At 44.8% G+C, this 16,289-nt stretch overlaps 1 protein-coding gene across 4 annotated transcripts in view; it reads left to right on the top strand.

The window, feature by feature from the left end:
• The first annotated feature begins 946 nt into the window (after positions 1-946).
• The window catches only part of LOC114657054 (lactose-binding lectin l-2-like), a 561,576-nt gene continuing 546,233 nt past the window's right edge, over positions 947-16,289 (top strand). The window contains exons 1-7 of one of the 4 annotated variants that reach the window (XM_051931858.1): positions 1,280-1,675; positions 2,697-2,769; positions 4,607-4,924; positions 7,084-7,184; positions 12,103-12,237; positions 12,368-12,479; positions 14,177-14,368. In XM_051931858.1, coding sequence (XP_051787818.1) covers positions 2,709-2,769; positions 4,607-4,924; positions 7,084-7,184; positions 12,103-12,237; positions 12,368-12,479; positions 14,177-14,247 — 798 coding nt within the window. In that variant the 5' untranslated portion in view covers positions 1,280-1,675; positions 2,697-2,708 and the 3' untranslated portion in view covers positions 14,248-14,368. Of the gene's footprint in view, positions 1,151-1,232; positions 1,676-2,696; positions 2,770-4,606; positions 4,938-7,083; positions 7,185-12,102; positions 12,238-12,367; positions 12,480-14,176; positions 14,369-16,289 lie in introns of those variants that run through there. The other 3 variants (XM_051931856.1, XM_051931854.1, XM_051931857.1) reach the window with 3 other exon arrangements.

Here is a 16,289-nt window from a genome sequence, read left to right as displayed (position 1 = left end):
ATCTATCTATCTATCTATCTATCTATCTATCTATCTATCTATCTATCTATCTATCTATCTATCTATCTATCTATCTATCTATCTATCTCCACTCATGTCTGCCATATTCTTCTCTCCCTTTCAGCTTTAGTTGCCCTCTGATTCTCTCCTTCCTGATCTTATGAAGTTTTCTTACGCCACACATAAATCTGAAGATCTTCATTTCTATTGTGCCCGTTTTCCTTTTATGCCCCCGTTTTCCTGCCCAGGTTTCTGGTGCACACAGCAATGCCAGTCTGGCCCCTCGCTCTTTTGTACACGTTACCACATTCACTCCTGCTCTGATTTTCCGGTCACATGACACTCTTGATGCCTCCTGATTCCCACAAAGGCCATCTGTCAACGGTTTATGCTGAAGTGACAGTGGATTGTCCAACAGAGGATGACCAAAACACGAGAGCAAATCCACGAAGAATGTTTCACAAAGAAGACGTGGAGAGTTTCAGAATGGATGACTCAAAGCAGACTTGTAATGCCAATGCCACATTATGGCACTTCTAGTCGAGAGGTGTCTCTGATTTGCCCACCGCAGTTGTTGATCTTATCACCGGACCGTGTCAAATTGTCAATTTAAATGACTAAAAATTGCCATCTGTGTCACATTTAACGATCAGCCAATAGTGTGTGTCCTGGTGGAGTGGGTGATGTATGAAGGGTTAATGGCTGTGCGGAGCTCCCTGTCCTTTTTCTTCTTTTCTATGCGTTGAAATTCTGGATGAGCATTCATTGGTTGTCTGCTCCCCGATGGCTAAACACAAAATCAAAGCTGTGTGAGGGGACAAGTGGCACACTAGGGGGTCTCAGACATTGGGTGTATTAGACTAGGTGACTGTCACTGGGAAGGTCAAATAATGTGATGCAGTAGGCAGTGGACACCAGAAAGCATGAGGGCACAGGTGGATGCTCTTCAATAACGGAGTGTTAGAGTGCCAGGCGGGGTGACAGCGGGTGATTTCTTTCCATGCCCCAGTAAACTGCGTTCCTAATTTCATGGACAGCCTCCATCTTTGGGTGCCATTTGGTGTGTCTGGTTACCCCAATCCTCTAAGAGACCCCAAAAGCAGACAAGGCCAGGATGGCGCAGTCAGTGTCACAGGTTGGAGATAAACCGGTTCCTTGCTGTGTGGATAGCGCTTTGAGTACTGACAAAAGCACTCTATAAATGTAATGAATTATTATTATTTATTTAGGAGGGCATCAGGTGAGTTGATTTGCATGTTCATGAGTTTTGTTTTCTCACTTTTATTACTGCAGGCTGCTGACCAGGCTGGATGGCTCCACACCCAAGTTCTAGAAAGCCTTATCTCTCTGGTGTCCTGGTCGGGTGTTTGATGCTAAAAGACTTCATTGTTCTTTATGGAGAGCAGCAACAGTAAAATTAATCCAAATGTAAGGAAAACAAAACATTTAACAAGAAGGCCGTGCTGGCAGAATGTCAAAGCGTTCGCCTCACCGGTGGACATGTTGATGATTAACCGAAGCTGCAGCCATCCTCCAGGATGTTCATGTTGACACCTGCATATGACATCATGGACCCCTCGCCCCTGCCACACCATAAAAGCTCCCAGCTAGCCGAGGACCCCAGACTGACCTGAGAGGGCAGACCCACCAGACCACTGCCAGTCGAGCGCCACAGGTAAGGAATCAGCTGAGCACATCCCAGCTGGTCAGGAGATGTGGACGTCACACTCGTCACGTGAACTCATCACACGCGTCTTTTGTGGGTTTTCACCTGACGTTTCCATTTCTGTGGTTTATCTTAATTGAACCTGACAAAGTGTCTGTTTGTTCACGTCTTGTGTTCTTTGTTGATCGTGACATATAAACGTGGTGGTCTCGTCATGCACCACCCCTCGGTGGGTCTCTCCTGGTGTAGTCTGTTTCTGAACACCACATTTACATTTCTGACGTTTTGCTCACCTCTTCTTGTTAACGTCGCCCCGTTCGCTGTGGTTTTCGATTATTTCACATTTCATGGCTTTGACCTCTTGCTTTGCTGGGCTGCGTCTCACTCCTGGTTGACCTTCTCCAGGCCACAACAATCCTTGGACATGCCTGATGTTCCTGCAGCTCGGCCTTCAGATACGTTGGGCCACTGAGGTTCATGATGGACACTCGGGATGTAAAGTGCCGCAGATTTCTCAGTCAATGCATCCTCTCTTGTTCTTAGGGCTCTCTGTGATGAATTGAGTAGGAGGTCATCATTGACGTCACTTTTCTGTCCCTAGACAGATGACACTCTTTGATCCCTGAGGTTCATTTTTCTACGTTTTCTTTGTACTTTTGGCTTTTATTTCCACTTTGACTTTTGATTGTTGACTGAAAGTTTTGGTTTCAGCTCTCCTCCTCAACACGTCTCTTCTCCTGATCTTCTCCTCACCTCCTTTCTTATTAATCCCACAACGCTATCAGCGTTTTCTTGCTTGTGTGTTCTTTGTCTTCTCTGATCATGACGGTCACCATCAGGCTCATCAATTCCATTTCACCGGCCCACCATCTGATGGCAGCTAACTAAGACCATCAGCTGACAGACCCCTCTGGCTGGTCAGAGGTGAAGGACCAGCCGCGTGTCTTCTCACAGGTCCAGCTGTCCTTCCCCTTTCATCTCTCTGCTCTTCCACATTTGGGGGCTTCACTTATTCTTCTCTCTTTTCCAGATCCTGAGCACAATGGCTGCGATGCTTTCACTGCTACTAGTCGGGTTGATGGCGAGTCTCAGCACAGCTGTAGGTGAGTCGGCTAATTAAAGTGCTTCATGTTGTCACCACACCAGTGCCAGTGGTCTCACTAAACGAGGGTCAGGGGACTGGAGACAACGTCAGAGGGCTGAGGTCATGTGATGTGTCGCAGAGCCTCATGGGATGGAGAGAAGGGCGGTGGTGGTGGCTGGTTTGGGTGTCAGAGGGATGACATTTTGAATTTTCTGCTGTAACTGACATTAGAGTGTAATAAAACGCACACCCGCATTAGCACTTCCTGTACTCACGATGACGATGACGTCACCCCACAGAGCACAGGCTTGAAATAAACGAGTCAGAAATGTCACTGAGCTGTGAAGTACGAGAGCACAAGTCCTAAATGTCCCTCCTGAGCTGCTCGATGTCCCTCCTTTGCACACACCGCAAAAGTAAGATGTCTGACACGCACAGGTGAACCACAGCACATCTGATTGGTCAGATCAGAACACAACTGGCGTCACTGCTGTGCCAGTTTAGAGCTGGTGGAGGTCCATGAGCCACTGTCACCCCAGGAGGAGTTGGCAAGCCACAAGTGTGTGATCAGAAGGTGACGATCCTTCAAAAGGAGAGTCGAGGCACAGGCAGCAGTTCAGACCACCAAAGACAAACAACAACATCAAAGTCAAAGTCACGAGCGCCGGGGACCAAACGCTAAATGAAAGTCCCCCCCGTAACTGACGGAGAAGGCGCCCCACCATCTTAAATCACACAAGCATTGTGATGGGAAACATGGTGACGCTGAAGTGCTACGTGATCAGCAACTGCTGTGTGTGTCCACACGGTGAGAGAAGAATCAAAATGGCGGAGCTTAGGAAAGAATCAAAATGAATTCACGAGGCAGAGAAACTAAGGTGACTCATGGCAATGTGCCTGGGCTTTAAAATGGCTGCTTACAGCGCCCTACGTGTTCAGCGTTACCTGCACATGGACAGCTGCTTCAAGCAGACAGACTTACTAGCTTGGCACAAAGCTACACCTGTGCCAGTCTCCAAAGCAGATGCCCGCTCACCGCATGGCTTTCCATTGGAGACGTCTCTCCTCGGCCGCTGGCAGAAAGGCAATCAGGATAACAACATCAGCTGTCTACTGCCATAAAGCAAAGTCCATAAACCAGGAATAGCAGGAAGCAGGAGGTCACACGTGTCAGGACAAGGGTGACACTGAGATGAGTCTCTCAAGCCTCGGTGTGGCGCTGCGTCAGAGGTTGGAATCTTGCTGGCTTCCTTCTTGTTTCTCTTTTCTCATGCAGCCCACTTAAAATGTCCGCCAGCACATGAATTTAACAAAAATGATATGAGTAACCAGTGACATGTTGGCATTACGTCAGCATTTCGCAGGCTGCTGAGCTCCAAGAGTGTGTCCAGCAGTCTGGTGTTCTGAGGGCCTTACAGGTTCAAGTCCATCACGTCTGAGAGTTCAGATTGACATGCGTCAGTTTTCAGAGTTTGAACATTTATTAAAATAATCCTCACTCGGTGTGTTTCTACCACCATACCATAACTAAGAGCAGGAAGGTGGGCTCAGCACCAGCCAGGGGTACAATGCGATGGCCCCACAAGTCGCCTGATAGAGAACTCAGTCGCGTGTGGCATGTGGGACACATAAAGACCTCCTGTAATCAGTGGGGACACAAGACTGGGAAACAGGGGACATCTGGTGACCCTGCACACTGAGGATGACCGGCACTTGTGACCTGGTCTGATGTCACATTCAGGTATTTGTGGTCACCAATCTCAGAAGGTTAGCTTCTTATTTTGAGTTTTGCTAATAAAACAGCTCTTCTTTTAAGCTTGTGGCCAACCAAGTGCATTTCTTTGGTTTAATTGCAGATGCCAACGGTCAAGTCAGACTTGTCAATGGGATCAACAGGTGTTCTGGCAGAGTGGAGTTGTTTTATCAGGGCCAGTGGGGAACCGTCTCTGATGACGGATGGGATTTGAACGATGCTGAAGTTGTCTGCAGGCAGCTCGGTTGTGGCAATGCCTTCTCAGCACCAGGAAATGCCCACTTTGGAAAAGGCAGTGGAAAGATCTGGATGGATGGTGTTGCTTGCAAAGGGAATGAGTTGTCCTTGATGCTGTGCAAACATAATGGAATGGGAGAACATAACTGTGATTCACATGAAGATGCTGGGGTCGTTTGTTCAGGTAGGTGTAACATGTCTGCCTCCTCAACACAAACTGTCACTAACTCTGAGGTTACTGATTGAAATGCAAAATTCAAAATGAAGATCTGCTGAATACGTAGAATCAAAGAAGCACTTCTGCAGATCAGCAGAGGACTCCAATTTTAAAAGTATATCATTTGTAACATCACACGTTTGTATTCTCACAGTAACATTTACAGAATTTGATTGAAAATGTACTTTTTATATTTAACAAGTTACATCTCTGCCACACAGCAAAGTGACTCAGTGGTCAGTGGTGCCACCTCACAGATCTGGTGCTCTGGCTTTGAACCCTGTGCCAATGTTCTGTTGGTGTAGAGTTGGCATGTCTGTGTATGTTGTTGTGTTTTTTTTATTAGGTATTTTGGTTTCCCTCTCATATTCCCAAGAATATGTATGTGTGTGTTTGTTGTCAGCCCTCTGTGACCCTGAATCGAATCATGCAGGACTGAAAATGCACACCCAGGTTTCAAGTGAAGATTCAAATATTCATAACTTGTGACAAAAGAAGAAGACAATATTTGTCAAAGCAAATCAAGGCAAGCGCCACTGTGCAGCCAATCAGATTCACCCTCCAGCGTTAACCCTTGAATACACAGGACTTCCAAGCACTATGACATACCTGGGGTCTTTAGGGACCCCACATATGTACATACACAAATCAAACCACAAATGGCCATAGCTGTCCAAACCTTTACTGAAACCTCTTGTGTGAAGACTTAGTTTGTTTAAAACACATTCTAAATATATAATTACCTTTAATTTGTAATTTTTCTATCTAATTACACCCTCACAGTGTGTTACTCAGCACAGTAACCTCAGACCAGATTGTCGTTTTCGTGATTGTTGTGACGTGACTCCTGGCACACTCTGCAGTCTTTATCTGTTTTGCAGTCCAGGGGTACTGAGCCCGTATGGCGCCTTCCTTGTTTTTGTCCACTTTTGCTTTTTTTGAGTGTTGTCACTTGTGCTGTTTCACTCTGAGGGGCTGCTGCAGCTGCCTGCCCCCTTCACCTTCATCCTCCTCCTCCTCCTTTGGTCTCTGCCCGTCTGCAATGCCCTGCCCTGGACATTTATGATCCGATGGCATCAGAAGTGTCACCAGTCTGCAGGGTGTTACTCTGTTGTTCATCGTTTGTCTCCCTGCTGCGTCTGTGTGCCTCTCTGACTCGTCTTCTGCTATTAACGACTGGACACTTCCAAGGGTTTGCTGTGTGTTAAGTGTCACGGCTTTTCTTTTCTTATCTTTCACTTCTCTAAACTCATAAATATCTAAAGAATAAGCCACAAGACAGAAACACAGCTGTGGTGAACATACAAAGACACAAAGAATCCTGAAAAGCAGGTTTTGGTCGAGCGCCGTTCACAAACACAGCACTTAAAATGCGCAAGTAAAACTCCTGACACTTTACCACATTCAGAGTCTCTAGAGACCCCATGTGTTTTAGGTGAGTTAATGATCATAATTAGAGGATTGGAAACTATTTGGGCTTATTATTGGTAGTAAATTGTTACAGATGACATGGAGGAGTGACACATCACACTACATCATGTGACCCCCATGACATCCGTAAACGTGATGCCACGGGCTGCTAGTGGTCAGCCAATAAGGGTGCAGCTGGCCAGTACATTATGTGAATGAAGGACACCAGACAGGCCTTGTGGTCAGGGCTGGCACTACTGGCACATTCACATGGCACAGAACAGAAGATGATGGTTAAGATGTCCTGGTGGATGGCACATGGGCACAAGCATAGCTTTGCCAGTTTGATGAGCTCTGTCAAATAGGGATCAGTGACATCTTTTCAGAGTGAGAGGAATGAGAAGAACATTGGAGGTGACCTTTTTAATGAGGCCAAATTTTATGTTTTGCTGCAGACTTGAGGGCTCACCATTGTTCTCTTCTCTTTGTTGCCCTTCTTCATATTCATTCTGCCTTTCAGATCATCTGGAGAGCACCCCTAACTTACACAACACTCTGTCCCAATGCCATTCTGGTGCCACCCATGAACCCAATGGGGTGGCAGCAGCCCTCAGTTAGCATGAAAGGTGCCCACAGGTCAGAAGATTGTGCAGATGTGTAGAAGAGTCACACAGCCATCTGATGGCCGCCATTAACCAGTGATGTCTAATTTACAGATATACTCTCTAGTCAATACCTCTGCCAAAAGGGATGGGAGAACCACTCCAGCCAGTGCTACCAATTCTTTACAGAGAAGAAGTCCTGGATTGATGCGGAGGTACTGTACCATCTGGAGGGCTCTGGGTGACATTGTGGGAATGATGTGGATGAGTGGGGTCACAGCTTTGAAATGAGGTCTGTGCGCCATGGGATGAATGGCAGAGACGCGGCAGGCAGGTGATGTAAAGCCTCTCATTTTTATAAGCATGTGACAGATCCTTGTGACAGACTGGCACCCCACCTACTGCTGAATGAACAGCTTCAGGCCCCCCATGTCTGAAAGTGAAAAGAAGACACAGTAGGTGACAAGCCCACCAGGGTAGTGTTTACCATGAAAGGCGCTATATAGAATCAACTGTCAAGCTGTAAAATGCCATACAACATTAGGGACTACAGGGGGCACTCCTGAGCCATCCATGAACCCAACAAAAGGCCAATAATCAGGAATAAAAGTGAAGAAGAGATTAACAAAATGGAGGAAACACAAAATTACCACAGGAGTGAAGCCCCCACCCCGCCACTCATGAATTAAAGACTTGAGGTAGAGCAGCTTAACACTCACATATCAAGACCACCTGCAGGATGACAGTGAGAGCTACTTCTAGGGTCACAGACCCTCAATGAAGCCCTGGAGCCCCCTCATATTCAAGTTAAACTTCTGAGCCCCAGATAAGAAGCAGGCAGGCAGCCCCTCGTCAGCCATCCCATCCTTGAATTTGCTTCTCCTGGGTTGGCCTTGCTGACTGCTCCTTGATTCCTTCTTCTCTCCTTCGAGTTCAGCCTGTCAGTTTTGACTCCATGTATTCCTCTTGGTCCCCATTACAGGAGGTCAGCTGATCTGCATGCCTCAATGTATATAAAATTATGGGGTCACCGACCAAGACACATCAACTGAAACACCAAATCCACAGCACCACTGCAGGAAGGGGCCTACTCAGGAGGACGTGTGCCCAGCACAGGGGCCATGGACAGGGGGATCAAATGAGCCACGTCTACTGGGACATTCTGTGACTCCAAAGATCTTCAGGAGAGACTTAAGCATATTTTAAAAATAGTGTAATTACAATATGCCCTGTCAATGCCAGCTGCTACAGTGCCAGTCCCATGAAGACACCACACAGGTTTTCAGATGCAGGCGTTCACTGGCCATCTTAGAGCACCGCCATTTTAGCTAAGAAGAAACGTCTAGCTGCTTTCAAGTTGTGCAGCCTTTGTGACAAGCCCATTGGTGGCACCTCAATTTATTGTGAAAAGGGACAGGCAGTGACACTGCTGTGACACAAAAACGCCAGCTTTAGGTCATTACCAGACTTTCAAGAGACCACCACCCAAAATCCTTTAAGAAAGTTCATCCAAAGCAGCGTTCAGCGGAGCCATTGGGGGTCTTGTGAAACCACTATGGCTGCGCATTCTTTTGGTTACTTGCTGCCCTTCACAAATGACGATGCCACGCTGGCCCTCTAAACACAGTGCCAGTGCTTTGGACTCACCAGTGGAATGTAAAAATAAAGAAAATCTTTAAAAACTCCATAAAGTCATTCGATTGCTCGCTGCTGTGATTGCAGTACCGTGCTTTGCCATCTTGTGTGCCCGACAAGGAATCCTGGCAGGTTGGAACAACTGCAAACAGCTGAATGGTGTGAATGTGAAAGAAGGAGAAGCGTTATGATGAAGAGGAGTCCTCAGCACGGGGGTCTGCTATTGTCTGAAACAGAATAAACAGACGGTGGGCTACGACTCACCTTTTCACGGTGACTTTGATATCTGACCACTTCTTTTTTATTTCAGACCAAGGTTATTATAGTTTTGTCTTTTTATATTAGTTTTTATTTTTATATTTTTTCACATGTTACTTGGAAATTCAGTTTTGTTTTAGTTTTCCTTCACTGAATATTTTTAGTTTTAGTTTAGCTTTTATTTCACAAAGACATTTCTGTTTTATTTTTATATCTATTTGTTTCAGTTTTAGTTTTAGTAATTATAGCATGGAGCTACTATGGAGTTTAGTTTTAATGTCTCAATGACACAGAACTGTACACTTAATGGATGTGCATATATTATGAGTTTAATGTCTGTGGAAGCTGACTGCACCACAAGGTTTACTGTCTGCTTTTGTTTTTATCTGATTAATAACAAGCATAATCAAAACCAGATATTGAATATGAACAATTTTATACAGTCAGTCAGTCATTGTCCAATCCGCTATATCCTAACATAGGGTCATGGGGGTCTGCTGGAGCCAATCCCAGCCAACACAGGGCGCAAGGCAGGAACAAATCCCTGGGCAGGGCGCCAGCCCACAGCAGACAATTTTATGCAATTTTATAATTTTTAAAATATTTTCTATGTCATTTGTGCTGAACAAATGTGTGCTGACTGTTGACACTTTTCATCTTTTCCTTTTATTGCCCAGAAATGGCCAATTTGTAATGAAATGTAGATGAATTATAAGGTGTGAGGATTTTTAACTCTTAATGTCTACAGCACACCACATATCCTGCTCCAAGACAATGAGCTTATAATGAATGCCTTCAATATTGCATTCAAAAATCTCCCATACTGGGCTTTGTTATTTTCTACCTGCCATATTGATCTCTCATTCCGTCTCAGGCACTTAAATTTAAAGTCAGAATTTTGCCACCTGCAGGCCTGAAAAGAATCAAAAATCAGAAAACAGATTCTACTGTGTCCTGACCAGTGTGATCATGAAAATCATGGGGGCTTATGAAGAAGAGGACTCTTAGCTTTGAATGAGTGTGCCGACCCCACCTAGCTGTATGGACAGAAACAAAGAAAAAGAAGCATGTAGTGTGAAGGTTAGGGGCAGTGAGACTTGAACAGCCCACCATAAGAACAGTAAACCCTTAATGAGCAGATAAAGAGCAGGTAATAAGAGTATGGAGGGGCACAAAATGACAGAGACAGCATCTGAGATTAGGAGCGATATAAACGACACGATCTAAACCTGTTTATCCAGAGCAGGATCACAGAAGCCTGGAGCCTACCCCAGCAGGTTTGGATTCAAGGCAAGAAATCCCTGGTATGCAATTTGAATGATGTGGCTGATGTTAAGAACATAAAGAGTACGATATTTCAACTATCTGTTTTAAGACACAGAGAGAAAAATTGAAAAAGGGGGACAGAATTTTAAAACATAATTCTACTACTGGATTAGGGGATTCACAATATCCGTTATTTTGAGCTGTGAATATAAACTAAAAAAAAGATAAAGTAATAAATATAGAATAAATACAAAAACACATTAGTATGTTTAGTTGTTCACCAGTTGGCAGACTCTCTTCACCTACATACCTGTAGTTCAGTGGAGACGTTGCCAGCTCAGGAATTTGACAAGGTTTGTATCGCTGCGTTGTTAAACGACTTTTTAAAGAAAACAAGTGATTGGTCAGCAACAATACGCTGATCTTGTACGATGAAGGAAAGGATTTCTTGTGTGCGAAGTGGCAGGTGAGTTATTGTCAACAAAACACAGCCAGCTGAGACGTAAACTGAAATGCTACTCACTCGTGATTTTTCTGTCCATACGGTAAAGGTTTTGTTGGCCGGCACATTCTGATTTCAGGCATTTGAATTACATCTTGATATAAAAGAAGTGCAGAGAAAGGCGGCACGTAAATCGTTTCTATTCCACAGAGTTTACGCGCCCGGAAATGCAGTGTGAAGACGCGTCCTCAGGCCTCAGTCGCCATTCAATGTATAAAAAGATGTGGGCGGCTCGTGAGGGATGAGCTTCTGTTTTACAGTTAAAAGTTACAAGAGCTAAAGACTAACAGCAAGAATATTCATTTAAAGACAAAAACTAAAGTTATTTTTAGTAAATTATTATTTTATTTCAGTTAGTCTTTCAGCTACTTTAATAGTTTCATTTAGTTTTAGTTTTGTTAATTATTTTATTTCAGTTTACAAAAATGTTATTTAATAATAGTTTCAGTTTTGATTTTAGTTTTCGTTAACTATAATAACTGTGTTTCGGACACTGTGTGACTGTGTGAACTTGAACTTTCGAGATTCCCCGCCACTCTGTATCACTCCATCAACTTCCTTTTGTCGTTTACTCCGCTGTTTAAGCCCACAAAGAGTGTGTTTTTCTTTGCCTCCACTTCACTTTCACTGAAATTCTTTTTTTCCATGTGCAGCTTTTGCCATTGTCTTTTAACAAAGCACTGAAGAAAAGGGGCTAATTATATTGATTTACATATTCAAATAGGCAAAATTCTGGGAGGAGTAGGGGTGGGGCTGTAGGGGCGTACACGTGACTTGCATTTCAGTTTTGTTGAGATTTATAAAGTGGACTTGTGTGGAACTTGGTGTACCCAAAGTTTTGTGCATTTGGATTTTTTGAGCATACGCACATTTCCAGTTTTGTCCAAACGCCATGTTTAGTGTGAATTCTACATTCTACATCTACGGTGATATACATGAGACCGCAGAGCAGAATTGGGCTGATTGAATGAGTAAAGATCTGAGGGATGAAAGTCAAATGGGAACAAGTATGAAGGTGGTGGAATGTGGAGAAGTCTGCTTGAAAGTAGCGACCCCCCATAAAAATAGGAAAAGCTGAGGAAAAGGAGGATGGACATGCTGTTGGGGCTCCTTTGAAAAATAGAATCCTGTTGTGTGTGCTTCTCCAAAACAGTAAAGCGAGACATGTCATCTGGAGATGTCACCTGGAGATGTTTCAGAACGTTTTGTTTTTATCTGGTTGTTCCTGACACTTTTCACGTTTGGTTGCTTCCTCCAACACCTATGGAAACGAGATTAACGTTCAAAGTGCATTTTTGGTCAAAACGTTACTGAAGTTTACAAGTCATTCATCTGTAAAGTGTGTGTGTGTGTGTGTGTGTGGGGGTTCGGGCTATGGTCTGATTTCTGAGTAAAGCACGATGAGCTTATGGCCAGTAAAGTCAAATTGGCAGCATTTTTACTTACCATGGACCCCCTGTGTCATCCCCCAGTTACACTGCCTCAGCCTTGGAGGAAACCTGGCGTCAGTGAACAGCTTCGATGACAACAAGTTCATCGTCAATCTGATTAAAAGCAAGGATGTCAACAACCCAGTCACCTGGCTTGGTGGCTCTGATGCTGTGAGGGTAAGTTGGCCTCCTTGTCCTTTCTCTGAGGGTCCTAAGTGGGGGGTGCAGACCATCCAAGAGTGGATGAGAAATGAAGTCCTGATGTCATGCAGAGGCCACAGCTCACCTCAGTGCTTGTGCTTCCTAGGAAACAGCGTGGCTCTGGACAGACGGCTCCAGGTGGGATTTCGTCAACTGGAATAGCGGTGAACCCAATAAAGCTGATGGCAACGAGAAGTGTATTCACATCAACTTTCAAGGTAATCTCTTGTTTTTCTTTTTGTGTCAGGGGTGGTGTGAGGTGGGCTGGTTGTTGTAATGCTGGTTAGCTGTCACTTCAGTTCAGTGCGTTGTGCCAAGTTAGGACTGGACACCACAGCACGGGTCACCTGTGACCAGAGTGTCTCACAGGACAGGGGTGTTGTGTTAGTGGTTGGTGGTCTGTGAAGCTCCTCAGGAAGTAGAAATAACTGAACTCACCACCACTGGACTGCACTCCACTTTGAAGCCAGTGTGGTGGTCAAGGGAGGAAGGGTCGATAAACCAAAAGCAGTTTAGGGTGCCAACACGGCCTTCCCTGTTTAGTAAACTGATCTATTAAAGAAAAATGACATATGATGGCGTGAAAATAGCAACAAAGTGATGGCAGGTGGTGCCACTGTCTCCCCACTTTCAAATTGGTCCCTGGCAGAGTCAGTTTTTTTTTCTCACCTCCCAAAGTCAGTAACTTGAAGACTCTAAGTGTCCCGAGGATGAGGATCTGGCGGTTCAATCACCCGCCTGTCTCATTCTCTCTGCCTTGGCCATCAATGCCACATGTGTCACCTTAGATGACAGACAAATCTTCACACAAAATGAATCAAGATGTAGTGGTCACATCCACTGTCCCTGCAGAGTGAGAACACACTGAGTGTGTCCTGTGAATCTTCAGGGCATGCTCAGTACTTCACTTGGTGTCAGCAGTGGGATACTCTTTATCAGATGTTTCACGTGTTCTGGCAGATTTAAATTCACATCTGCAATAAGCAGCCATTATCTCCTTCCACTCTTCTTTATCATCAGTCACATTCCATGTTTTTCAGTTCATTCTCTGGACCTTCAGTTCTCTACAGCTGGAGCCCACAGATTGCTTAGAGGCACTGATCCCATATTATGCCCAATACAATCCCCCCAGCGCAGATGAGACTCTGTGTTGGAGAAGCCCACCTGACTTCTTCCTAGTTCAAGTTTTTGTGGTCAGGTGTCCTCAGTGCGGTGAAAGTCCTACTTGCGTTTCTCCTCAGAACAGTTCACAATAATCCAATGGCAACCAAAGGCCCATCAGGACATGTGACATACGTACGGTTTGTTGGTTCTCCTGTTGGTTCGTCCTGAAGAAAAGGCAGACCTGTACCACCACCCTCACCACCCTCCACGGCGCGTCACACTCTTGAGCTGAGCAGGTGCCATCCCATGATGTGATTCTGCCAGTCAGGGTGGGCTCTGCTTTGCACCTGGAGAACTTCACTGTCTCCCCTCAACTCTGGTACCTTCATTTAGGCCCCCTCTACCACAGTAGAGCTTATCAGTGTTACTTATCAAAGGGGCTCTTCAGTGATCAGTGGATTTGTCTTTCTACACATGGCCATGTCACAGACCACCTCGGTGCTCCTAGTAGCCATGGAGACAGCTTGCTGACCTGTTGAATGGTCACCCTGTCCTTATTTACATGGTGTACGTCTGCAATGCTTCTTCATATTTCGTGTTCTTGTCACGTCACCTGACTGGGTGGTGACCTCTCGGTCTTAAATGTGAATCTTGCATTTTGAGGTCCCGCGGTGGTCCTGCCAGCTCAACTGTATTTAGGGAGACATGACAAGAGAACATTTCACCTCCACCTCACTTTCTGGATTGGAGATTTGGCTGGCAGGCCCACCACTGGCGGACCCCTCACCTCCTGTTTTGTGTTCTCTTTCAGTCCAAGGCAGCTGGAATGACGCAGACTGCACTGTGGTTCACCCATTTGTGTGTGCAAAGAAACTCGGCTGAAAGTGGGGAAGGCTGGAGTGACGAGTGGCCGCTTCGTGGAATCAATGACGTCGATGGCACTCTGAGGTGACCTGGTGACCCTAATAAAAGTGATTTGTCATTCAAGCTGTTGTTGTAAAGTTGATTTGATCCCGAAACGCATTTTCTTTGAGCAGGTTTTCTTTTGTGATGGACAAGCTACAGTACAGCAGATCAAAAACAACAATAACATTTATTTCTAGAGCATGTCTTCATACAAAATTTGCAGCTCAAAGTGCTTTAAAAGATGAAGAAAGAAAAATGTAAAAATATATATATGATTAGGCAATACTAAGTAAAAAAAGAATAAAGTAAGGTCCGATGGCCAGGAGGACAGAAATAATAAAAAAAAACAACTCAAGAGAGCTGGAGAAAAAAAACAAAATTTGCAGGGGTGCCGAGGCCACAAGACCACCCAGCCAGCCTGCCCCTGGGCATTCTACCCACCATCAATGATCTCAATCAGTCCTCAGGGTTTTCAGGCTTCATGTGGAAGAATTAGATGATGATGATGATGGTCATGTGGACCTCTGGCCTTCAATCCATCAATGGAGAGACTGCATGGCGCCCTGATCAGGTGGTGGGGGCACAGATTGGCACCACAAAAAAATGGAAAAAAAACCAGCAGAGAAAGTAGGGATTAGTACAGACTATGAAGATATGATAAAAATGAGCATTCAATGAATATACAGAATATCAGGGTCACACTAAATGAAGCCATGAGAGAGCCATGTCAACATAACGGGGTCTTAGCAGTTTCAGTTTCATTCAGTATTCATTTTTATTTTTTGCATCCATACTTGTGCTGGAAATCCTCCTCATGATTTATAAACATGGAGCTGACATGCGAAACTCTATGACGTTGAAGAAAACCACAAAAACGAGGCCACCTTTGTGACACTTAGGGTCCTGCTGTGAAATAATCTGTGAATTAGACGGGCGTTTAAAGACAGGTCTGCTGATAAGTGCACTGGAAATAAGATAAGAACGAGAGAGACATTACACATACAAAAATGTCTTATAGTTCATATATGAGTGTCACGTGTAATTAAAATGAAAAAGAAAAAATGACGAAATCCTGGTAAATTTGAACGGATGTTCCGTTTTCTTTGAAATTGAGAGATAAAATCTCAGAAAAAGAACACGAAGAGCTGAGCTGAGCAGAGGAGGAGCGGCCGCGGAGACACACGGACTGTAAGGCTTTTGCTTTTCTTCATTATTTATACTTGAATGGCGTTATGACGACGAGCTAACGTGTGGCTTCTGCTGTTCGCGGCTTTTCAGCTTTAATTATTGCAGTTTGCTTTGCGCTTTAATGAATAAGAAGTTAAACCTTTTAACACAAAGCTTTTTGTCCACCACAAGGACCCCCTGACCTCTGAAAAGATGACATGAAATCAGACCTCCCAAATATGTGCCAGCTGACCAGGGACAGTCACAGGACATAATGGCCTGCTCTTCAGGAGGGACTTGTGCCACCAAACTCAGAAATTCCACATTCTAACTGGTGACAAGTCTTGGGGACAGTGGGGACTGACAAATAGCCAGCATGTCACCGCAGTGTGCTTTGAATTAATGAACTCCCACCGTGTCCACAGTTTACTTACATAATAAAGTCAGGTTAGTGGGGGGGAGTAAAGCACAGGACAAGGGGGTCCGCATTACACCTTCTAGTGCACTTAGGACTGAGGAGAACTCCCTCTCTGTTAAAGGCAGAATGACTGCAGGGGTCAAGTGGACATTTCTTTATCGTGTTTTTTATTGTTTTTCATTTCTTTATTTTATGAATCGCGTTGTATAAAACTAAACCCGCAGTCACAGACAAGAGACGAGAGGAAATCAGAAAGGCGCAAGAAGAAGATGCAAAAAAGTGATAAAGTGAAAGGAGAAACACAAACTCGGCTCAGAGAGTAAGACATGCTGGCCGATCACAGCATATTGTCACATGGCAGGGGACCTTCATAGGAAAAGGAAAGACCACCATCTCAAAGAGCAACAGAAACTCCATTAAGGACATCTGGGAA

This window comes from Erpetoichthys calabaricus, chromosome 9 (assembly GCF_900747795.2).
Source record: "Erpetoichthys calabaricus chromosome 9, fErpCal1.3, whole genome shotgun sequence".
In the NCBI taxonomy this organism is placed as follows: Eukaryota; Metazoa; Chordata; class Cladistia; order Polypteriformes; family Polypteridae; genus Erpetoichthys; species Erpetoichthys calabaricus.
The sequence above is the reverse complement of the archived record's forward strand: the minus strand, read 5'-3'. Positions and strand labels throughout refer to the sequence as shown.